Here is a 24,892-nt window from a genome sequence, read left to right on the forward strand (position 1 = left end):
GGGGCAGCGGGGCGGGAGCTCAGGGCTGTGAAGGATACAGGTACAGCTTCAGGCATTGGCTGGGGAAGGGGTCTGACCTGCCTTGTCCTGCCCGAGTGTGGACCTGGGCTTGGCCTTTCAGGCAAAAGGGGGAGGAAAGAAAGCAGCAGTGAGAGGCCAGAGAGAAGCCCAGAGCTTCGAGCTCCGCAGAAGCCCCACAATGAGGACTCTGTGGGGAGGGCTGGGGGCCAGCCGGCCTTTCTCAGGAGCAGTTCCTCTCCAAGGTGACCTTTCCTGCATCCCTGGCAGGGAAGGGGGGCCAGGGTGAGCACAGTGGACACGATGCTGCCGTTGACATAGCCTTATCCCTTTGCTAGAGGCTCAGGGACACGTCCCCTTGAATCAGCGAACCAGGCTCTGGGGGCCACGGTCAGGATCCAGTGAAGAAAGAGAGGCTGGTGGGGTGGGGGCAACAGTTACGAAGGCCCTTCCTCTCAGGGCTGGTGTCGGAGCACAGTCGGCACCCGTATGAGGCTGGGGTTGAGGGCCTCCTTCAGTTTTGTCCCTTAGACGCCTCCTGGGCCGCTGGCGGATCAAGGAGGAGAATGGCAAAATCGAGACCCGCTCGCACTCTGCCCAACTCACCTTTGCTCTCGACCCTGGCGGGGACCACAGCTGGCCGGCGCTTACCTTGGGGGGAAGCATCCGTCCTTATCGTACAAGCTCCCAGTCTTTCCCAAATGCCCTTTAGCACTGTCAGGGCAGTGTTGGACCCCAGAAAATGCTGGAGGGAAGAACCAAGCCTTCCCTGCACGCTTCCCATCCCCCTCAGGTACATGCTTCTTCCTCCCCTTCCCTCCCAGGCTGCGGGCTGGTGCCCAATGTCCACCTCGGCCTCTTGGGGGACCAGAAGGTGAAGAGCCGGAGGGGGTTCACGTACGGGCCAGTCCTCTGGTGGCCAGCAGTCCCCGAGGCAGTGGTGGCTGCCTCAAACCTGAGCCCGCCTACCAAAGTGCCTACCTCACGATGTCTTCCCTGGTACAAGAGAACAACGAAAATTCATTTACCGGTACCTTTTCTTTCAGCCTTCGCCGCAGCCTGTCTTTGGAAGACTGGAGCAGGGTAATTTTGGGCCGCTCCCCGATGCGCTCGGGAATAATACTGTCTTTACGCTTTGTCTCGGCCTCTGGACCCCCTGGCTGCGGTGGGGGCAGCCTCTCGGAAGCCACTGAGGCTGGGGCATCAGGGCTGCGGGGGGGCTCGAGGCCGCCGTGCCCGGTGTCCCCCAGGGCATCCTCAAGTTTGGGGCTCTCCACGGTCACGGTCTCTTTGGCATTGCGGTGGGCGCCTGCCTCCCCCTTGTCGCCTGGCGGGTGCTTCATGTTGCTGTGGTGCCAGCGCCGGTTCTGGCTGTAGCCGTGATGAGTGGGCCTCCCTGAGGGGTGAGGCACCGAGCCCCCCTGGTAGGATTTCTGGTGGTCCCTGTTGTGTTTGGCACTGACCGGCTGGTGGTCACCATGCTGTTGGGGCTTGTTCCCTCCCGGAGGCCTCTGCTGCCGTCTGCAAACCAAAGAGGAAAGACAGAGAGGGTCACTGGGAGGATTGTTCAGGGTCCCTGTGTCCAAACGCTGGGCGAGCAGTTCACGGAGCTGTTCATGTATTCGTTCTGTCTACCCCCTTACTGGACACCTCCTCTGTGCCCGACTCCGCGGCAGGGCCTGTGGACACAGCACAGCACGAGACAGACGGGGGGGGCCTGCGATTACAGAGGAGTCAAGTCAGTCCCTGAGTTCGAGTCGTATTTTCTGCCCTTATTAGAATACACATCAGCACACGCGTGGGGAGCCAAAGTCACACGATGCGTCAGAGCAGATCGTGAATCCTCCTGACTCTGACCCCAGCCACCCAGCTTGTGCTCTTGATGCACCTGTTACCATTTTGGGACTCCTCCCAATGCGGTCCACGCACGTTCCGGAGAAGATACATACATAGACCTGTATCTGGTGACAGCTATCCTGTGAATCAATTTTTACCATCATGGCTCTTGTGAAGTTGTATCATTTGTTCAACAATTTTGTGTGCGTGTGTGTGTGTGTGTGTGGGGGGTACATTGACATTTTCACCCCCAAGCCCACAAACAAAATATGCAATAAGAAACTGTTATGCACTCAATGGTGTGTCCCCACCCCTTCAATTCACATGTTGAATACTCAATACCTAGTACCCAAGAATGTGACTGTATTTAAAGATAGGGGCCTTGAAAGAGGGGGTTAAGTTAATCCGTTAGGCCGTTAGGGTGGGCCTCAATCCAATGGGACTGGTGTCCTTATAATAAGAGGCAATCTAGATATGTAGAGAGACACCAGGGACGTAGACACAGAAGAAAGACCGTGTGAAGATACAGCAAGACAGACATCTGCAAGAGGAGAGGCCCTGGAAGAAACAAACCAAGAAGACACCTCAGTCTTGGACTTCCAGATTCTAGGGCTCTCAGAAAAAAAGATTCTGTTGTTGAGCTGCCCTGTCTGTGGTATTTTGTCACGGGGGCCCGAGCTGACTAACCCAAAAGCGACATTTGACTCACCGATTTACCAGACACACTATTTTCTAAGCCAGAGAACATGACAATGGAACAAATCTGGGGTGTGCACAGGAGGTGAACCCCAAACATTTTGATCCATCTCTGGAAGCACTCTTGTGCTCACCCCACAGTGTTTTCCACGCCCTGACTTTATGGGATGTGCAGCTGGAGAACTGCGACCTGTCCCTTTGGTGGGGACAGCGGACCTTCACGGCACTGAATTTCATGAACCCAAAAAAAGGCACTGATTTACTTTGAAACTATTATTGCTTATATAAACTCAGTTTCAATGTTCACTTGATAATTTCGTACCCATGAAAATCTGGAGGCATCTTGGACTGAGGTTAAACATATCATTTTTCCATTAAAATTAACGAAAACAATTTTTTTTTTCCATTGAAAAGCTTTCCCTCCTGGCAGGGTTTTCAAGGGGAATTAAAGTTATTAAGTGGGAGACAGGTGTATAGTGTTTTGTTTCCACACAAATGGTAAAGACAACACATTGCATGTTAGAAGTAGAAATGAGGGTGTTTCTGGGGGGGGGGAAGTTTGACGATCTGTTACAAGAGCCTCTAGTACATGTAAATTGCTGCACCTTGTTAATTCCACTTGGTGGCAATTTATCGAAAGGAAATAATCAAAAGCCTTGCACAGGGATGTAGGCACAATTTGTGCATCGTGGCAGTGTTTAACAGTGAGAAACAATGTGGAATGTTAAGAACCTGGTGTTAAGACTTCACTCTGGTTGATGGAAGAAAGCATGTGTTGTCCTATGTGTAGCATGGTGCTACTTTTTAAGACAAATATTTGTATGCACAGAAAAATCTGGAAGGAAAGGCGGCTGGGTGGCTCGGGCAGTTAAGTGTCCAACTCTTGACTTCGGCTCAGGTCGTGATCTCACAGTTCTGTGTGGGATCAATCCCCGCATTGGGCTCTGAGTTGGCACCACGGAGCCTGCTTGGGATTCTCTCCTTCTCTCTCTGTCCCACCCCCGCGCTCTCTTTCTCCCTCTTGCACACTCTCCCTCTCTCAAAATAAATAAATTTTTAAAAACTAAAAAAAAAAAAACCAGAAAAATCAGGAAGGAAACACATCAAAATGCTAACAGTGGTTAACTCTGGGGGATGGGATGAGGATTTTTCTTTTTTACTTGTGTTTTCTAAAAGAACATGAATTTATTTTTCTAAACTTTTTACTGTGAGATAATTACAGATTCGCGTGCACTCGTAAGAAACAATACAGAGAGATCTTTTGCATCTTCTACCCAGTTTCCTCCCATGGTAACATCTTGCAGAACTCTGGTACAAGATCACAATCAGGATTTTGACATTGATACAGTCAAGATACAGAACATTCCCATCACTGCAAGGATGACTTCCTGTTGCCCTTTTATAGCCACACCTACTTCCCTTCCACCACCTCCTCTTGAGCCCCTAGCAGTAAGTAATCTAGTCTTCATTTCTACAATTTGTCATCTCAAAAATGTTATATAAATGGAATAATTTACAATCTGTTACAGGAGCCTCTAGTACATGTAAATTGCTGCACCTTGTTAATTTCACTTGGTGGTAATGTTACATACGTTACAGTATGTAACCCGGTGGGATTGGCTTTTTTCACTCAGCATCATTCCCTGGAGATTCATCCAGGGCGTTGCACGTATCCATAGTTTGTTCCTTCTTACTGCTGAGTAGTGTTCCACAGTGTGGATGTATTAGCGAGTTTAACCATGTACTCGCTAGAAGGCATTCTGGGTGGGTTCTAGTTATTGGCTACAGTGCACAAAGCTTCTATGGACATTTGTGCACAGATTTTTGTTAAGTTTTCATTTCTCTGGGGTAAGTGCCTGGGGGTGCCATTACTAGGTCGTATGGTAGCTACTTGGTTTAAAAAGAGAACTACTGAGGGGTGCCTGGGTGGCTCAGTCGGTTAAGTGTCCGACTTTGGCTCAGGTCATGATTTTGAGGTCTGTGAGTTCGAGCCCCGCGTCGGGCTCTGTGCTGACAGCTCGGAGCCTGGAGCCTGCTTCAGATTCTGTGTCTCCCTCTCTCTCTGCCCCTCCCCCACTCAAGCTGTCTCTCTCTCTCTCTCTCTCTCTTTCAAAAATAAATAAACATTACAAAAAAAAAAAAAAAGAGAGAGAGAGAGAGAACTATTGAACTATTTTCCAGAGAGATTGTATCACTTTACACTCCCACCAGCAACACACAAACTGTTCTCAGTCATTACGTCTGTGGATAATTTTCCAGGCCCATTTTTTCTCTGCTCTACATTACAGAGTCTGAGAACATGTATGTTAGATTTGCTGTTATGGACCCCCAGGTCCCAGAAGCTCAGTTCACTTTTTTTTTGGTCTATTTTCTCTGTGTGGCTCAGATTAGATCTTTTTTTTTTTTTTTTTAATTTTTAAATGTTTATTTATTTTTGAGAGAGAGAGAGAGAGAGAGAGAGAGAGAGTGCAAGCAGGAGAGGGGCAGAGAGAGAGAGAGACACAGAATCTGAAGCAGGCTCCAGGCTCTGAGCTGTCAGCCCAGAGCCTGATGCGGGGCTCAAACCCACGAACTGTGAGATCATGACCTGAGCTGAAGTCGGATGCTTAACCGATTGAGCCACCCAGGCGCCCCATGGGTCATTTTTATTCTATCTTCCAGTACACTGGTTCTTTCCCTTGTCCCTCCATTCTGCTGTTGAACCCACGCATTGAGTTTTTAATTTAACTATTACGTTTCATTTGGTTCTTTGTTATAGCTTCTATTTCTTTGCCAAGATGTGATTTTTCATTTGTTTCAAGCATGTTCTTTTGAAGCATTTTCATGCTGGCTGCTTTAAAATCTTTTGTCAGAGAATTCTAACACTTCTGTCATCTTGGTATTGGTGTCTCATTGTCTTTCTTTACTCAGTTGAGATCTTTCTGAGATTTCCGGTTGAAACCTGGACATCTTCAGTATTGTGTTACGAGCCTCTGGGCTCATGGAGAACTGTTTTAGCTGGCTTCCTCTGACCTTGCTTCCAATAGTGGAAAGGGTTGCCGTGCCCTGTTACTACCGAGTGGGGAGTACAGGTTGGGTTCCCTACTGGGCCTTCTGTGACACCCCAAGGGAGGCCCGCTTTACTGCGGTGCAGGGTTGGGAGTTCGGGCCCCTCACACCGATGCCTCCCTGGCGGGGAGGGGAAGGGTGCGTATTGCTACTCTCCACGTGGCCTCCACTGACACCATGGTGGAGGGGGGGCGTGGAGCCTTGTACCTGGTGGATGGGGGTGGGACTCAAGGCCCCCATGTGGTCCCCACTGACACAGAGGAAGGGGTGCTCAGTGCCCCACAGGGACGAGTCCTAACTCCTCACTCGGCCTCTCTGACCCCACCCTGGTGGAGGATTTGGGCGCCTCCTCAGCCTGGTGACTGTGCTCATGTGGGTCAGGCCCACTGACCTCTGCTTGTGTGGGTCAGGCTGGAGCCCACATTTTTCCTGGGAGGTTTGCCTAGAGTAGAGCATTACTGTCCAGGAGTTTCCTGCCTTGTAAGGTTGCCCCTTTCCTGGTCCTTTGGCGAGAGAGGGCAGGCTTTTGTTGGGGATTTCCGGTCTGCCTGGGCCTACTGGCATTTCTGGGTTGCCAACTTCTTTACCTCCAAGTCTGAGATCTGTGAGGCCAGGAAGAAAACTCTGGTAAGTTACCACCGTGTCGTGGCCTGAGTGCCATGGTGCCCAGCCAGTCTGCCTGCTTTCCACCTTCTGGAGTCCTCTTATGTCCATTTTTATATAGGATGTTCAGGGGTTCTAGTTGTGTGTATTTATTTTAATAATTTAAGAGTCATTGTAGAAACATCTGTACAAGCCTGGTACATTGAACTGAGGCCGGCTGACCGGGTGTGCCCTGGGCCCTTCTCATGAGGCCTGCCTGGTATTTTTCATCACTGGGTCTGAAGTACATACTGGGTACAAAAAGCCGTGCTGCCCCGATACGTGGGTGCAAAAGGCTTCTCCTCTAACACCCCTCACCTCTACCAGCACACCTAAGCCTCTAGTTTTACTCCCCAATGGCCTCATTCTTTTTTTTTTGTTTGTTTTAATTTTTCATTTCTTTTCTTTAATTTCAATTAAAAAACTTTTAAAAATGTTTTTTCATTTTTGAGAGACGGAGAGCAAGCAGGGGAGGGGCAGAGAGAAGGGAGATACAGAATCCGAAATGGGCTCCAGGCTCCGAGCTGTCAGCACAGAGCCCGATGCGGAGCTTGAACCCAAGAACGGTGAGATCACGACCTGAGCCAAAGTTGGACGCTCAACCAAGTGAGCCACCCAGGCACCCCTAATTTTAATTTTTCTAAAGTTTATTTATTTATTTTGAGAGAGGGAGAAAGCGTGAGTGGAGGAGGGGCTGAGAGAGGGGGGAGACAGAGAATCCCAAGCAGGCTTTGCACTGTCAGCACAGAGCCCAGTGCAGGGCTCCATCCGACGGGACTGCAAGATCATGACCTGAGCCGAAGTCTGCCGCTTAACTGGCTGGGCCACCCAGGTGCCCCCCCTCCAGAATGGACTCATTCTAAAAAACAGTAATCATCAATGGACCAGTGCCTTAAGTCCTGGAAGACTGTCAGTTTGCATTCACAGCAGAGCAGGGGTAGAGAGCACAGGTGCCCAGGGAAGCGTGGGGCCCCATCCGCAAAGTGAGTCACTGAGTCAGTTCTTCCCAGGGGTCACCCATTGGCCTTCAGACTGCCCAGACCTAAATCCAGATGCCTGAGACACAAGTCAGCTCAGAAGCCCGCGGCCCTCACCTGAGAATCACGGACTGACCTACACTGGGAGAGCCACTGGGAGAAATTCCAAGGCCCTCCCAACTCCTCAGGGAACCACACGCCTGTGACATTTTGTGAATCCCCCCTACTTTTATTTTTCAATTACTTGCAAAGAATTCACCCTTTCTCCTTCTACCCTCTTTGTTCTCTGAGTATGAGTAATTTTTAAGCCCAGAGAAGAACCTTGGAAATTCCCTGGCAGATAATGCTTGATTCTCACGACTTTTCCCATCCTTATTTAGAAAAATTGTGGTGCCTGCAGCTATGGCCCAAGGAATGCCCCCAAAGGATGGTTGACCAAGTCCTTCCCAGCATCTGTCTTGAAACTGTCTGGCTTCCTACTTGCCATTATCAGGGATCTCCCTCTCTATGCCCAACATCCTCCTTACCACCACCCCCCCCAGCCCCAAACAAAACAAAACACATCAAATCAAATCAAAACAAAACAAATCAAATCAAATCCTCCACCTGGAGGAGAAAGGAGCTAATTTTTACATGGCTGGTGGTCAAGGGCTCAGAAAGAAATTAGCCAGGTCTTGCTGAGACTCTCCTGTTCTTGCCGGAAATTTTGGGGGGCCTGGAATTCCAAGTCATTTTAGTTTGCCACTCCTTGGAGCCAGCTCTGCCAGCAGAGCAGTGACCAAGAATATCGAGGTTGTCGGGCATTTAGTGGGTGTTCTCAGACTCGCTCTGCCTGGGTAGCAGCTCCTTTGCACACAGAGTGCTGTCTGTGGACAGGAGGGGAGGCCTGCGAGTCCACCCGTAAGGGGCCCCTCCTACTGGGCAGGCAAGACCAATGGAGTCAAAAGAAAGAAGGCTGCTGATATGGGGTTGGATGGCAAAGGAGATTGGCTGGGGGCCCCTGGGGGGCGTGGAGGGCAAGAAAGAGGCCAGATGCCATTGGAGGCAATGGGCATGAAGGCTTTTTGTATCTTTTTTTCCTCCTTCCTGTTCAAGGCTCCCATTAGTTCTCGGGGCCACCGACTGCTGGGACCAGTGTCTGTGTGCAGGCTGGTCGAGAGGCTCTCTTCCCATTTTACAGATCAGCCAAGTGAGGCTCAGGGAGGCGAAATTCCCCACACCCTCAGGAGTGTGCCCAGGCTGACAGCTAGCCCAGCACCCATTGCCCACCTCCTGTCCGTCCCCTTTGCCCTAAGATCCAGCAAAGGAGAGAAGGGCCGAGTTATCGCTGATATCTGCTGTGGCGATGGCCACGTGAGGCCCACGTCCTTGGCCTGGGAAAGGGCTGAGAGAGCCCTCGCCACTGGAAAAGACTAGGGGCTGGGCCTTGGCCCTCAACAATGGAGACCCAAGCTTCCCTGCTCTGGCCATTCACAAATATTTGTCAGCGGTTGCTGGCTGGGCTGGCCCAAACCAGCTCCTCTCTCTTCTGTGTTTGTTGGCCCTGGGTTTCGTCGATACCTTCCGGTAGGGGCCAGCTCACTGCTCACCCCAAAACCTGTGGGTTTAGGTTTGGCCTGGCTGGGGATGAGCTCCTTTGGCTCCTAGGGGCCAGGCAGGGAAGTATTTGGTCCCGGATACACGGACGTGTGGATCCAGGTTTTGGAAACACAGGAGACGTGCATTTTTTTTTTTTTTTTTGTTCTGCAAGCGAAAAAAGGGGCAAAAATCCACCTCCCTCTCTGCTTGTTATGTTCTAATGTCTCTGGGCAAGTTTCTCCGGTGGTCGTGGTAGTGGGGAGAGGAATGGCTTAGGAGAGAAGATTAATATTCCATTTGTGTTACTGGTAACACCTGCTGCTGGGAAATAATGCCTTTTTTTTTTTTTTTTTGGAGAATGGAAATTATCAGGATGCTTCTTCCACCACTCATTTAGTTTATTCTTCCTTCTTGGGGTTCTGAAATCAGGCGTCTTGTTTCACTCTTAAGACTGCACTCTTTTATTAAAAAAAAAAAAAAACAAAAACACAAAAATAAAAAAAGTTCTCCACACCACAGCTGCATTTTCGGAGGTGGGTGTAGGGAGAAAGACTTCAGATTTTGTTTTAAAGAATGATTCTAGCAGCAGTCCAAATGCAGACAAACGTCTCTCTGTTCATTTTTTATTTCATAATTGTTCCCAACTAGATATTCCGAGGGCCACTGACTTATTATGGTTCTCTCCATGTCGGACACTTTACCACATAATTTGTAGGTCTGCTTAAAAATTTCTGAAAGCAAAATTCCTAGGGCAAGTGGTTTTAAAACTATGCATGGGCTCATATTTCTTGCCTTCAGGAAAAGTGATGACTGCTTATTACTCGCTTAGGCGCCCCCATTCCTGCCCACCTACACACGCCCTGTCCGGGGTCCCACCTTCCGCGCCCCAGCCACAGGGGCAACACGAGAGTGGAGGTGAGGCCGACAGGCGCAGGCACAGGGCTCTGCAGCTCTGGGGCCGCTTGGCTTAGCGCAGGCATGTGGGGCCTGGAAATCAAGGTCATGGCCACACACACACACACACACACGCCCACCCCCGTTTGCAAAAGACTGGGATGCCTCCTAAGGAAAACTGTAGGGGAACTTACTTCCCTCTTCAGGGAGCCAACGGAGGGAAACGCCACTGGCTTAGCAAAGGGACCAGCATCACGGTGGCCTCTATTAACTGAGCACCTACCGTGCCCAAGGGGCTGGATGAGATGATGTAAATCTGCCGGGTCTGTTCTGCAGGACCCTCCTCGGCAGGCGTATCTGGGAGACTGCAGCCAGCTCAGAGCCTGGCTGGGTCACTCGCGGCTGTGTGGCTCTGTGTCCGTTCCCAGCCATGTCAGCCGCCACCCTCAGGGGCAGCTGTGAGGATTACAGAGTGACAGCGCGATGCTTTCACAGATGAGAAAGCCAAGGTTCAGAGAGGTTGCCTTTTGCCTTCGGGCTGTCCAGCTAGTTAGTGACGAAGCCTGTACCGGAACTCTGATCTGTGTCTCTACTCTAAGGTCCTGCCTGAAACGCTACATGGCCGGCCGGATGTTACGGTTACTCATCTGAGGTCTTCTTGCTGTCTGGATAGCCGGGGAACTGCCCCACCTGATGTCCCTGTAATTGCCAGGCCGCCATTCCCATCATGGCAATGAGAGCAGCGCATTACCGGCTGGCTCGCTGAGCACCAGGCCTGCTCCCCACACTGGGCTCCCCGGACAGTCCCTGGAGGGGAGTGCCCGCACGCTTCAGGAACACCCCCCGTGGCCTTGGACGGCCAGGAGAGTTTTTGGCTCTCCTGCTCCAACAGCCTGTGGGGCTCTCCCTGTGCTCAGGGCCGGGTAGAAAACAATCCAAGACTGAGGTCTCTGCTGGCTGAGGCCGAGGTTTGTGTAAGAAGTTCGGTATTTCACTGCACGGATCGAAAAGCTTTGGAATCCAAAGGTTTACCTGGCCAAGGGAATGCTCTGGAGTGGAAAGGAGAGGGGCTAATCTGAATGGTACCTCTGTGCCCTGAAGGCAGAGGAAAGACTTTTCCAGTTAACAGGGCGCACGTACAAACGACTGATGAGAGGCAAGGCTGATTCATGTATTGCTTCATTAATTAAACATGTCCTGAGATTCCGCTCTGCCTGGAGGTTAATCGGAGGTGTGTCAGTGGGCTTGCCCAAGGCCACAGAGCTCCTGGAACATTCTGAGGGGAGCAGGGGCTGTGGATTGACCAAAGCTGTTCAACTGTCCCTCAGGAGTATCTCAACGCCTTTCCTAATCCTATCTGGGCTCCAAATAGCCTTCTTCAGCTCCCCAGAGGCCCCCTCTTCAGACTCCTAATGTGATTACAGCCTGATACCCTCATCCACGCCACTGAATGGCCTTGTGCGTTCTTCTTGTATGGCCTTAAGAGCAACCACTTCCTCAGGATGGGGCAGACCCTCTCCAAATCTCCCTTGGGAAATGGGGGCGGCAGGGGTGGGGGGGATGCTGGGCATTGATTCATGCATGCCTCCAGTGAGCCCCACAATGTGCCAGGCCCTGGGGACACAGCGATGACCCTGGCACAGGGCTATGCCCTCATGCAACTTAGGATCCATTTGGAGAGACAGACACTAATCCATTAATTACAGAAATAAGGTAACTGGCTACAACCAGGGACAAGAGTCATGAAGGAAAGGAAGCACAGAGTAGCACAGGGGTCCCTGACACTCTGGTCCTAGAGGCAGGACAGACCTCATAATTGGTGGGACCAAGTGCAGAATGAAAATGTGGGCCTCTTGTTCAAAAACTACTAAGAGTTTCAAGCTGACCCCGGCAGAACATTCATTAAACCCAGTGCAGCCCTTCTGAGCCCTGCCCAGAGCAGCCCTGAAGGACGGGACAGGAACTGAGATAATTGAGAACATAGAGTAAAAGTAATAAACACAAGGTAACATGTATGAAGCACTGACCTTGTGCCAGGCATGACTTTCACTTAACCCTAAGAGGGAGGGACTATTGCCAGCCTCATTTTACAGAGAGGTCACGAGCCACAGAGAAGGTAAGTACTTGTCTGAGGCCACACAGCTTGCAAGAGGCAGAGCCTGAGTTTGAATTTAGGTAGTTTGACCTCAGAATGTGTACCCTCAACCACTACGCTCTCCTGCCTCATGGACTTGAGGCCCATTGCGGGGTCCTAAGGGCCCAGGGCAGCCTGCACCACTGCTGAGCCACTGAAATCTAAATCCAAATCCAGAGGATCCCAGGCCTTGGCCAAAGCCAGTGGGGGCAGGGACTGCGGGCTGGCAGCGTGTGGCGGAAGCAGGGCTAGATATGCAGAAGCAAAGGCCAAAGGCTGAGCCGGAGGCCACGAGGAACAGGGAAGCTGAGGCCCGTGAGAGGGGAAAGCCTGGGAGGGCTCTGGACTGAGCCCCGAGTCGAGGTTTGGAAATCCGGCTTCCAGCCTTGGCTCCGCCGTGTCTGGGGAAAACCACAGAAGCCACGTGTGGCCCTCGGGTTTCCATCTGTGCTGGGAACAATCCTTTCCCCACAGTCTGCTAGTTCCCGTGGCTGGGAGGTTGCGTTTTCGGGGTGGCCCTCTGGCTTCGCTGCTGAACCCTGGGGGAGGGAAGCAGGAGCTGCGGGCTCTGGCCACCTTCCTCCATCTTGGGGCAGCACAGAAGGCCGTGGAGGAGTGGTCTTCTTTGGGGTATAAGCGGCAGACCCCGGGTCTCGCTCAGCTGCCCAGGCATTTCTCAGGTGCCCCTCCCAACAACCCTGGTAATCCAGGGCTTGTGGCCAACCTCTCGGTCACCTTTGGCACATGGGCAGACTCTTCAGATCTCAGTATTCCCATCTGTAGAATGGGAATACCAGCACCCCACTTGAGGTGTTCCCTTAGGTGAGTTCCCCACCTTGCCTGCATTCCTGCCTGGGGTCCCAAGGCTGGTCAGAAATTAGAATACAATCAAGGCCAAGAGAGCATCTGGGGAACAAAGGCACATTATAAATACAAGGTATTATTTTTGCTCCAGGGTGAATCAGGCATTCCAAGAATCCTTGGCCTCACACGTTCTTAGGCAGTGTGATGTCATGGGAAGAGCATGCGGCTGTCCCGGCAGAGTGTTTCCAGAAGGTGGCCCTCGCTCTTCTCTCCTGCCCAGCCGAGCCCCTGCCGTCTCTCAGGTCCACCCGTGGACCCTCAGTGCAGCCTGCTGGCGAGTCCGGGCATCCCCTGTGCCACGTGTCCATTCTGGGTGCTCACTCAGAGGCGGGCAGACATCAGCCACGGAAGCCGGTTAAGTGTCAGCTGGGATGTTCCCTTTTCCAGCCCTAACTCCCTGTGGCTACACTGACCCGATCATGTGAATCAACGCGGGGAAGCCAAGCCTGGCTGATGCCACCTCTCTGGAGGCTTGAGACTCTCGCTCGCTTTTCCTAAAGAGCCGAGGAGGCCCAGCGACGGGTATGAATTTGCACTGTATACCTTCCACCACAGCCCTTGGCTGCCCGGAATAAGAAGGTGCTCGACACAGACTTTTCCAAGAGGCAACATATTGTCGGAGCTCCAAGTGTGGACGTAGGAGCCAGCCCCCCAGAGCTCAGATCCTGGCTCTGTACTTCCGGCCGTGCAACGCTGGGCAAGGTCTTTAACCTCCCTGGGCCTTAGCTTCTTCCTTCTTAAGATGGGGACAAACAGATTATCCATCTCTGAGGTTCCTGGGAGTTTGAAGGAGCTGTGGTGTTATATTAGCGTCTGCTTGTAACAACAATATGTTGTGGATTTTCCAATTAGCATGAATCCATCAGACGCTCAGGAGTGAGGAACATCAGCACACCCACAGTACAAGTGGGAGAGCTGAGGTTTGGAGGAAATAGGCTGTTTCAAGTGCTAAGAATCAAGGAGGAACCCCCAGCACATCCAGCTCCTGGCTTGTGCTCCAAATCTGGCCCCTAAGGGCTACAATCCGGACGTGGTTTCTCAGGATGGATTTCTTCACTATGAAATACACTGTCATCCTAAGAGAAGCACTGCCCAAGGGGTCCCCACAGGCATGGGGGCCACCTCCAGTGACTTCTTTCACTCCCAGGCTAATGCCGGGCCGCCACCGCTGGTCCCACATGGCCTCGCTTACCCCACACGCTGACTTCAGAGCACATTTGGGAACTAGCCCTATTTCATGGCCATCTCACCATCTCCACGAGGGCCGTGGAACAGCCCTCAAACTGCAGCGGGTAGGACACGGGAAGGAGGAGGAAGAGAAAGTCTCCTAAGAGTTTTTAAATCCCTGGTGTGACCAACTGCCGAGCCCTTCTGAACCATGGGGAAGGAAGCCCAGAGACACAGCCTGAGTGCCCATGATGAAGAAACTTCCTCACAGGGAGAGCTGCCTCACAATAAGGGGGGGGGGGGGTGCCTGGGAATGTAGTGAGCTCCCTGTCACAAGAGGCGTCCAATTGCTGACCAACAGCTATGGAGACCTCCTCTCCTGAACCTGCCATCTCTGCGATTAGCACCTCCTCCAGGAAGCCCTCCTGGGTCTCAGCAGTCATCCCAGCAGTCCTCACTTGGAGAGGCAGCATGATGCTGTGACAACCTGGGAACAGGACACACCGGGTATACCCCAATTTGGCCCACATCTAGCCAGGCGGTCTCAGACACGTTGCCTAACTTCTCTGTCCCTCAGTTGTCTTATCAATCAAGTGGACCCTGTGACTGGAAAACAGGAGAGAGGTGGAGCTGAAGGTAATGATCTCAGGGCTGGATGATAAACCTTGCCCGCTCTCCCTCTGCCTCAGCCAGCCCTGGGAGGGTACGGCAGGCCTTCTCGGCTAGCCCTGCAGGCGCGGGGGAAGGTGACGGAAGTCGGTTCCATTATGGGAAGCAGAGCCGCCCAGGGCAGTGCCCGAGCAGGTTTGGCTTTACGGTTACAGAGCATCCCTGAGCTTCTGGGCTCCCCAGGAAACACTACCGGCTGCCTGCCCACCTCACTCCATCAGCCGCGCATAACGGCCAGCCTCCCGGGACATCCTCCTCCCTCACAATTCATTACTGACAGGTCTGCTCCGTCCCTGAAGGGCTGTTTTTCCATCCTGGAAGGAGAGGGAATGTGAAATGGAGTTAGCTGGAGTAGGGCCTCCCTCTGGCCCCATTTTTCAGCCAGGGCTGGAGGAACTGACAAGTCCATGGCCAGACGTTAGAGCAGAGGGAGTGCCACTCAACAGCTTCGCGCACATCGCTGACCTCAACCCCTGCCCAGCCGTGTGGGGACCCACCTGCCCAGCAGATGGGTTCTTGGGCTAGAATGTTTCAGAGCACAAGGTACTCAAAGCAGGGTGCTGCCCGGCAGCATTCGGTGCACATATACGGGGACCTTCAGACAGCTGACAAGGACTTACTCTCCCTACCTCCCAAATGCAGGATCTTGAGGCTTAGAGCAGTGAGTTTAAAATCAGAGACTGGGGCGCCTGGGTGGCTCAGTCGGTTAAGCGGCCGACTTCGGCTCAGGTCATGATCTCACGGTCCGTGAGTTCGAGCCCCGCGTCGGGCTCTGTGCTGACAGCTCGGAGCCTGGAGCCTGTTTCGGATTCTGTGTCTCCCTCTCTCTGACCCTCCCCCGTTCATGCTCTGTCTCTCTCTGTCTCAAAAATAAATAAACGTTAAAAAAAAAAAAAAATCAGAGACTGTCCCCAACAGCAGAAAGACAACGAGTAAAATGAGAAGGAATGATGGAATTAGGAAATCATTTGGCAAACGTCATAATAATAATTGTTTCAGGCAAGAATCATCACTGGAGGCCAGTGGGTGAAAGTTTGAGGAAAAACAGAATATTGGCATAGTCTCAAAGTATCTCCCCACAAGCTACTTCTTAATTACAAAGGGAAAACTCTGTGCCTTTACAGTGGAGAAACTTGGCAGATACTGCCTTTAACCAAGTAATCAAAGTGAACACTGAGAGTCATGGGACAACAGGACGGCCCCAATCTCCTGATTCGATGCCCTGAGAGGACACAACATCACTCATGTGCATGGAACCTGAGGAAATACCAGAGAAATCCCAAATGAGAAACCTTCTACAAAAATAACCGGCCGTTTTTTTAAAAAAAAAGTAAATGTCATGAAATACAAAGACTTGGGAACTGTCCCCAGATTAAAAGAAACTAAAGAGACGTGACAATTGAATATGAGCCAGGATCTAGGAGCACTGCTGAGAAAGAAGCAAGGGCTGTGGATAATAGCATCCAGTCTATGTTAGTTTCCTGATTTTTATCATTGTACTGTGGCCATAGAGAGGAATGTCTTCACAAAAAAACACACTGTGAAGCGTTCAGCAATAAAAAGGCATCATTTTGGCAATTTTCTCTCAAGCAGGTCAGAAAAAAAAGTAGACGAGGGAGAGGAAAATAAAGCAAATGTGGTAAAACGTTAATGTCTGAGTGAAGAATATATGAAAATTCTTTGTGCGATGCTTGCAACTTTTCAGAATGTGAAATTTCGTCAAAATAAAAGTTTTAAAAACGGGTAGGATTTGGTTAGAAGGGGAGAAGTGGAGAGGACATTCCAGAACAAACATCAGACTCAGCAAATACAAAGTGGCAATTTTTCTTAAGTCAGTTGCATATGTAAAAACTCCGGAAGGGAACAAAAAAAATTGACCACAGAGAAGCCTACCCAGCACAGGTAGAAACGCCTCACCAGAGGGATGGCCCCACTGGAGGTGAACACAGAGCTCGCTGTGCATTGGTGTCCTTGAGAACCATAGGAAGTCCTTAATGGAAGTCAAGCGTCCGAGCACAGTCTCGAAGGGCAGCCAAACTCCGACATCCTAGGGGGACATGGGCCTGGGTGGACCCCATGAACCATCATAAACAAGTCTATTTGCCCTTTTGGATAAACTTGCAGGGTCGAGCTTCCCAAAACAAGACTCTGATCCCCGAGGCAGGCCTGGATGTCACCCACCAGGAGACCCAGCCCTTCAATGAGGGAAAAAGGGTGTATTTTTATTCTTCTGATTTTTACACCGTGGAAACTGAGGCAGTTTAGCGGGCTGGCCACAGCCTTGCTCAGCATTTTAGCTTTGAGAGCTCCTCTCATGGTGATCGAGTATCTTGCAAACACCCTTAGGAGCTTAAAGCGTATATTGTCATTTCTCATGGTATATGATAAAAAAGTTATTCTACGTACAATATGGTTTGGGGCGCCTGGGTGACTCAGTCGGTTAGGTATCTGACTTCAGCTCACGTCACGATCTCACAGTTTGTGGGTTCGAGCCCCATGTCGGGCTTTGCGCTGACAGCTCAGAGCCCGGAGCCTGCTTCAGATTCTGTGTCTCCCTCTCTCTCTGCCCCTCCCCAGCTCATGCTCTGTCTCTCTCTCTCAAAAATAAATAAACATTAAACAAAATTAAAACATGGTTTTTATATTGATATGTTATTGAGTAAATTATAAGGTTCAGGTTTAATTTGATTTTTAATAACATCCATGAATAACGGCAAAATCTGACCTTCTCCCACTTAGCAAATGACGCCCTTCTTCAATTTTTGTAAATGAGTTATGGAAGCAAACGCACGGTTTTCTACAGAGAAGTCTCAAAATGACGTATTACCATTACATTGTGCTTTGGCAGCAAATATAAATTAACATGTAGGCTAGCGTTTGACTATATAAGGCAGAAAAAGAAACAAAAGGCAAACACTGATCTCATGGCCCCCACTGTTTGGAATTCTTGAATTTTATGTTTGTTTGTTTTAAAATACAAACCAACCAGTTTGCTTTTGTAATTGTCTTGCTTTTCTCTAAATGGCGAGACCCGAGAAGTTTCAGGAAATTTTCACTGGCAGTCACTTCTGCCCAGGTAGAAGGGCGAGAGCACGGACGGTCTCGACTCCCCAAGAACAGAGTCGGATGCTGGCCGAGCTGGGTCTCTGCAGCTCCAGGAGCCGCCGCGCAGGGACTCCGACCACATGAACGGGACTCCGGATCTGGGCAGAGCACCCGAGGCAAATGTACAGAATTGTTACCACTTGTTTGTTCCTCAGGAGCCAGCCTTTTAATATCGGTGTTCTTTAATGCTTCCTGCCTTTAACCAACTGTCCATTATGGGTAAAAATTAAATATTTGGCTAAGAATAAAAATAATTTCAAGCTGCGTAATGGTCAAAACCACCAAAGTGGCTCACGGGGCTGCTGAATGATGGGTTGGTGGGGGCTGCGTCTTGGGCACGCTTCTCCCACCTCCATTAAGCCGGGCACTCACTCCATACCCATGGGCAGCCTCTCACGCCGCGCAGTTTTGCCGTTTGGGTGAAAAGAGACCCCTGGCATGGAGGTAGCAGCCGGACTCTGGACGCCAGGCCTGTGTTCAGACCAGGGCCCTGTCCCCTCCCAGCTCTGCTCTCCCCGGGGAAGGCTCTTATTGGCTTTTGCCTTAGTTTCCCATTTGTAAAATGGGGGAATGATGATAAGGGGTACTGCCTAAGGTCTGATGGTTAAATAAGCTTCCCTTGGCCCCGTGCCTGCCCCAGGGCTGGATAGGGAGCCCCCACCGCTGCTGCTGTAGCTGCATTCAGGAAACAGCAGCAGCGACAAGTTGGGACTCCGGGTACTGGGTGTGAAGCTGGGAGGTCTGAGCCCAGAAGACGCCCCCTCTGCATCCACAGGGTTCCGTGGCAAGCTTGGCCTCTTCGACATGACCTCAGGTTTGCAGTTCCTGTGTGGAGTATTCAGAAGGGTCTGGATTCTTTGGCTGGCCCCTGGGGAAGTCTTAAACCCACGGGAGGTCCGAGCCCTGTGCTGTAAGGTGCCTGTCTCCCTCATCCTTGACACCCATCCACTGCCCCACTGAAACTTCCTCCCCACTGGTCTCACATGCGCCCCAGCGGGGGATCTATCCCGGTCACCTGGCTTGTGGCAAATGCCGTCCGTCCCTAGGACCTCTCCCCAGGTTGATGGTAAGGATCTCCATGTTTAGAGCCCTTGTACAGAGCTCATTCCTGGAGGGCGGGAACACTACAGGAAATGTCAAGATCCACTGGAAATGGATGATGAGGTTCTCACTGGGGGGCTGTGGGAAATGGTTTCTGAGATTGAGGACTAGGAGGCTGTTTCAGAGGCCTGGGCGTCAGACCTCAGGGGCTTTGGTCCCAGCAGCATTCACTGGCTCTCTGTTCTCTTCAAGGGTGAGTTTGGCCTGAGGGCAGGTGAGGAGGAGGGGAGGGGGACAGAGGGACAGAACCTCTCAGTACAGCTCAGTGAGGCCATTCTTTTCAGGTGCAAAACGAAGGAGGGCCTCTAATTCGTGGCCTTGGTCAGGAGGGGACGTGATGTGGTTGAGGGGCAGGTGGAGGCCCTGTGGCCAAAAAGCTGTGGGGTGGGCCTGGGTGGGAGTCACATTCTCATTCCTGGTGGCACCTTAGATGCACTGATAACCCACTTCCTGGAAACATACAACAAAGGAAAGGGAGGGGGCAAAGCAGCCACTGGGTTCCGTTGGGCTTCACCAGGTTGCACTCCAGCTCTGGGGCTGTCAGCTGTGTGCCCCTGGGCTAACAAAAATACCTCTCTGGGCCCCTTTCTCTTTTCTAATAGTAATAACAACAGCAACAACAACCATGACAAGGAATGATACTCGAGTGGTACTTTCTAGGCCTAAGGCACTGTTGTCAGAACACAAACCAACGTATTCAATCATCCCCACAACCCCACGGGGGTAGAGGGCAACGTTACTATCCTCATTTTACAGCTGACAAAACAGACCTAGAGAAGTTAAGTCACTTGCCTAGGTCACACAGCTAGAGGGTGGGAAGCGGGGCAGAGCCCAGGCTATCTTTCCAGATCTGCCAGAGGGGCTAGAGGAGGCTCGAGAGAATGATTTCTACAGACTCGTTAAGCTCGAACATTGTGATATTTCCACAACCTGTTAGTAATTTTTTAATGGGCTGTTCTTGGCGGCCTCCGGATCCCAACGAGCTGACCACCGAGGGAGAGAGGTGTAGGGAGTGCGGCCCACTCCTTCCGAAGCCAGAGCTTCTATGTTCTCCAGGGACACAGAGGAACAGTCAAGGCAGGCCAAGGGCAATGACCTGGGTAGCCACAACTCCCTGACCGGTGGCTATAAAGCCCTTCTCGCTCCCCATCATCCTGCCACAAGTACCACGGGGAAACAGAGGAACAACTAGTTTGACCCTGCAGGCTGGAGCCTCAGCAGACCTCTTTGCAGAAATGGTCTCAGGAGCCGCTTTGCAGCGAGGGTGGGGTTTCTATGAGGGTGATGATCAGGAAGGTCTGGGCACGCTCAGACCCGGGCTGGTGGTCTGGCTGCTTGTGACACAGGGCACATGGGCGGTGGGGGTGGCGTGATGGGAAGGGATTCTGGAAAGTTAGGTCAGGGCCAGCTTTTGAGGCTCTCATGCTGATGGTAGGGGAAGAGCAGGAGGCTTGGCTCTGGCTGGAGCAAGGCTTGTCTAAGCCTAGAAGCTGGATAGTCAGAATGGGATCAGGGACGGGGCCGCGGCGACCAAGCCGGGGAGCGGCTGGATCACTGGAAGTTGAGGGAGGTCATGAGAGGCTGAGCTAAGAGACAAAGGGGAGCTGTCCTAGGGAGGACCCTCCAGCAGCCTGCCTGAATTCAGGCCCCGGCCCTGCCTCTGTCTTGCTGTGTGGCCTGGGTAAATTACATCACCTCTCTGTCTCCGTTTCCTCACTTGTAAAATGTGCATATGAGGGTACCCACCTCAAAGGGCGGATGTACTACGTGCACTGATAACCGTAGAGCGTTCAAAACAGAACACGCTCTCTAAGAATTTACTGAGTACAATGGGCAAGCCTGTCGGACTTGTGGCACATGAGCAGGAAGCAATCTGGGCCACATGAGATGGCTGGGCAGACATCTGAGATGTGGGACAGGACAGGAGGTGGCGGGTGAGGGAGCAGGCGGGAGCTTATATTCCAATTATCATCACGGCTCTCTCCCACAGTTCCTTACAGAAGGATTAACAAAAGGCATCTGTGAACTTTGGAACCATAACTCTTTATAGAGCAGCAACCCCCATGGGCCTCTTAGCTTTCAGGGGCCAATCCAATGCCTGCTCTTTGCCAGGCCGCCATTTTGGAACGCCACCCATTCCGTATGGGTGCAACACCCACAGCAGGGATGCACCCCATCTCCCATGAGTGGTGGTGATTCTTTTGTGACTCTTCAAAGATGAAGAGACCGAGGAGGGACAGAAAAGTTATTCCACAGGACAAAGAGCGAAGAGGGGTGAGCCAGGGTCACCGCAGGGTGCCCATGCCTACAGGCCCCAGGCCCATCACGCCAAAGTCTGCCCCTTCTGAAGGTGTCACAGGCCAAAGTGAGTGAGCGTGCTCACTTGGCATCCAGCTCAGGGTTAGACCTGTCCCTCCAGACAGCTTAGCTTCCTTTAATAACCCCTTTTGGCCTGTACTAACTCTCCCCACAAGGCCCTCTGGTCTATTTCAAAGGCTCCTAAGCCAGGAGGAATCATGTCCATCTGACTGGTTTGGGGAAAGGTGAGTAGTAATTAATACTATCCTGGTGATGACATTCAAGGAATTTCAATGTCACATGCCCAGACATGGGAGGAGCCTTAGAGACCGGGTGACGCAGGTTTGCCTAAAAATGAGGGTTTTCAAGAGCGTTTGGCTATGTGCTAAAACTGGGACTGTCCAGGGAAAGCCGGACAGCTGCTCCCCGCCCCTAGTTAGAGACCAGTGACTCAGTTCCCTTTGTTTGGCCAGTGGATCAAAGGAAGCCCCAAAGATTAGGAGGCCTGATCGAGCTCCTGCACTGACTTAGGGAAAGGGATGGTCTACCCAGGCCCTGACCCGCAGCCCAGCGGTCTTCCTACCACACTGGCATGACCTGAGTAAAGAGGACATAGGGTGGGTAACATCTGGGAGTGCCCAGCCCTCACCTGACACCGGAGGTCGAGTCAGGAAGGTACGTCCAGCACCCCACACACTCAAGACCCAACAATGACCCGGCGCCATGCAGAGGAAGCACCTAAATGACACGTCAAGGATCCTGGTTTGTGATGATTTGACTTGAACTGAACTTCACGTCCCAAGAGGGCTCCGCACATGGGCCACCATGACCCATCCCCTAGGGTCTTGCCTGAGGCTTAACGTCCATCACCACTGTCCGTCCGCCAGCTGCTGCTCAGTGATCCAGGCGTGAGCCTTCCTAACAAAGGGCCCAGAGTGGATGCTGGAAAGTGCATTTCTTTCCACTTGAAATCTAGGCGCTGATGCTAGTCTCTCTTGGTTTGTCCAACAGACTTATTTCTGGGTCACGGCAGGGAGACCTACAGGAGGGGAGGTACTCCAGAACTGGCAGGACTTTAACGGAGCTGCTAAAAGGCCCCGAGGGGACAGAGTAAGCAACCTAGGGCAGGCTGGCTACCTCCTTGTCTTCCTTACTCAGTATTTACTGAGGATCTACTATATGCCAGGCGCTAGGGATACGGTTGGGAGCAATTTGACAAAAAGCCCTGCTCTTGTGGAGCTCATCTTCTGGTGGAGAGAAAGAGATAACAAACGGAAGAAATGCATCATGCAGAGCAGTAGAAGGTGTTAAGTTCTACGGAGAATATGAAGCCAGGGAGGAGGACTGGGAGTGCTGGGGTGTGATGGAAGCTTATATGCAAGAGGTTGCACCTTTAGATAGAGTGGGTAAGCCGGGGCTCACCAAAATGGTGCCACTGGGCAAAGAGGTGAGGTCATGCAAATATCTGGGAGAGGAGCAATCCAGGCAGTGGGGACAGCAAATGCAAAGGCCCTGAGGTAGGACCTTGCTGCCATGCTCAAAGCCCCCCCGAGGGTCACGGGTAGCTGGAGTGTGCAGTGTGAGGGGGGTGGTAGAGGATGAGGTCAGAGGTCAGGGGAACCAGGTCATCTGGGTCCTTGTAGACCACTGAAGGATTCCGGTCCTTACTCTATGTGAAATGGGGATCTACTAGAGGATTCTTAACAAAGAAATGACACCTAAAAATGCAGAATTTGGGAGACCAATGAGATTATAAGAATAATCCAGGTGAGAGCCAATGACGCCCTGGGCCAGAGGGGCAGGAGCAGAGATGGTAGGAGGTGGGTGAATTCTAGATTGGTTCTGAAGGTAGGACAGGCAGGAATTGCAAATGCATGACACGTAGGTAGGAGGAGGAGAGAAGTCCGGGATGTCTGCAAGGTATGTGGCCTCCGACGCTGCAAGGATGGAGCTGTGTCACCCGAGACAGGGAGACTGGGGGGAGGGCAGAAGCTCACTTGTGGATACGCTGAGTTTGAGAAGTTTATTAGACACCCGCTCCAAGATGCCGAGGAGGCTGGAGGGTCCGGGAGCCTGCAGCTCACGGACACGGCTGCCCAAGGCGCTGGCCGGATATGCTGGCTCAGGCAGCATGCATACTCTCTTGGGCTCAGCAGCAAGGTTTATTTTTATTTCAGTTTAATTTTTATTTATAATGCTGGAAACTATTTACTCAGTTCCAAAGTCCAGTCTGCAAAATAAGGAACCAGCTTCTACTTCTCTCCTCCTTTTGCCTCTGAAAACACTCCTTTTGTTGGTTTTACGGTTTATCCATCCATTCACTCTCTTTGATATCAGTGAATATGAATACACACTTGTATATTCAGGCCTTTTCAGGGAGAAATGCAAGCATACTACGCTTACTTTTTTCACTTTCTTTTTTCCCCTACTTTTCCCCTATTATTTAAGGTCATTCATCTCTCTCTACCTTTTGTTTTCAGGACGGCGTTTTCCCCCCACATTTTTATTGCCTTTCACCAATGTCTGTACCATGGTGGTTCAATTCTAGCAATACCACCGCTCTGGGGCAGGGGCAAACAGTCCCTAGGATCCCACGTGTAGTCGTTCACAAGAGACTCTGGGGTCTCTTCCTGTTTTGAGCTTCTAGAACTCTCCGATTCTTACAATAGGCACAGCAGGACGTTGTAATATGCTAGGAGAAGTATGAGGGCAGGAGCTGGGGACCCAGGTGATAGTCCAGCTCTGCCAACGTCAAGTGTTTGACCTTGGGGAGCCCTGCTCTTGCTGCAAAATGAGGAACAACATATTCTCCAGGGGTCTTGGAGTGGACAGTCCGGTTCTCTCAGAGGATAGGCAGAGGCTGACCTGAGCCTGCTCCTGGCAAAGCCATCTCCTGGGAAGGCGCAGACAAGAGTTTCGTCACGTTACTGCCTCGGCCCCATCACTGGCTTTTCTGCACGTGGGTGACTTGGAGCCACGTGCTGGATCACGGAGACAGAGCTGCAAGCAGGAGGGAGGAGTGCGCTTACAAAGCAGGGGGTCAGCAGGGAGAGCCAGCTGGGCAGTATGGCTCCAGGGAGTTCACAGATGCCAGAATCGGAGTGGAATAATAGCAGGTGACCAGGCAACCGGTCAGGATGGCAGAGGGCTGAATGCTCCCCCAGGAATACAGAGGCCGAGCCCCCACGGCCGGCAGGCCTACCAGGAAGCTCGTCCGCTCTTCCTACCTGAGGCTGGGCCGGTGCCACCTTCCCCAGGAGGGAAGCCTCACTGGCCATGGTGGTGCAGATCTAGAAAGCTTCTGCAGCACGAGCATCGCTTTTATTCTTTCTTCCATGGAGAGAATTTCGGATCTGGAGCCACCCACCCTTTATGTTTTTCCTTCTCTCCCCACACTCCCAAACACAACTCACACAGGCAAAGGCAAGAGGCCAGGAAAGAAATACGCCAAAAAGAAAAAGTCACTGGAAGAAATAGAAAGAGCAAAAACTATGAGCCGTCCCAAAGTGGCAGCCCGGGTGGGGCTTCCCATGAAGCTGTGCCCAACGGGCTCCAGCTTAACCTCCTGTCCCACCTCTCGTCCACAGCTCTGGCTTCCGCTCACTGCAGCTACAGGCAGGGAGGGCCCCAAACCCCGGGGACGCCGTGGGATCGGCCGGGTGGCCCCGGAGCATGCCGAGAGCAGGCGGACAGCTGCCTGCAGAGCCTGGAGAGGCACAGGCATCCATCCATGTCCTTCACCTTTCAAATCCCAGATGTCAGCTCCATAATCACCCAGCTCATTAACCACAGCCTGTGGGGCTGTGCGGAAAGGAACATGGGAGAGGAATCCGCTTTCTGCACTGACCAGGTCCTGACTCAGTGT

General features: G+C 51.8%; 1 protein-coding gene across 5 annotated transcripts in view; it reads right to left on the minus strand.

The window, feature by feature from the left end:
* Window positions 1-24,892, minus strand: part of CTIF (cap binding complex dependent translation initiation factor) — a 291,774-nt gene that overhangs the window by 89,254 nt on the left and 177,628 nt on the right. For 4 of the 5 annotated variants that reach the window (XM_049620101.1, XM_049620099.1, XM_049620098.1 and 1 more), the window contains one exon: window positions 1,047-1,539. In XM_049620101.1, coding sequence (XP_049476058.1) covers window positions 1,047-1,539 — 493 coding nt within the window. The remainder of the gene's footprint in view (window positions 1-1,046; window positions 1,540-24,892) is intronic. The other variant, XM_049620100.1, reaches the window with a different exon arrangement.

This window comes from Panthera uncia (assembly GCF_023721935.1).
Source record: "Panthera uncia isolate 11264 chromosome D3 unlocalized genomic scaffold, Puncia_PCG_1.0 HiC_scaffold_8, whole genome shotgun sequence".
Lineage (NCBI taxonomy): Eukaryota > Metazoa > Chordata > Mammalia > Carnivora > Felidae > Panthera > Panthera uncia.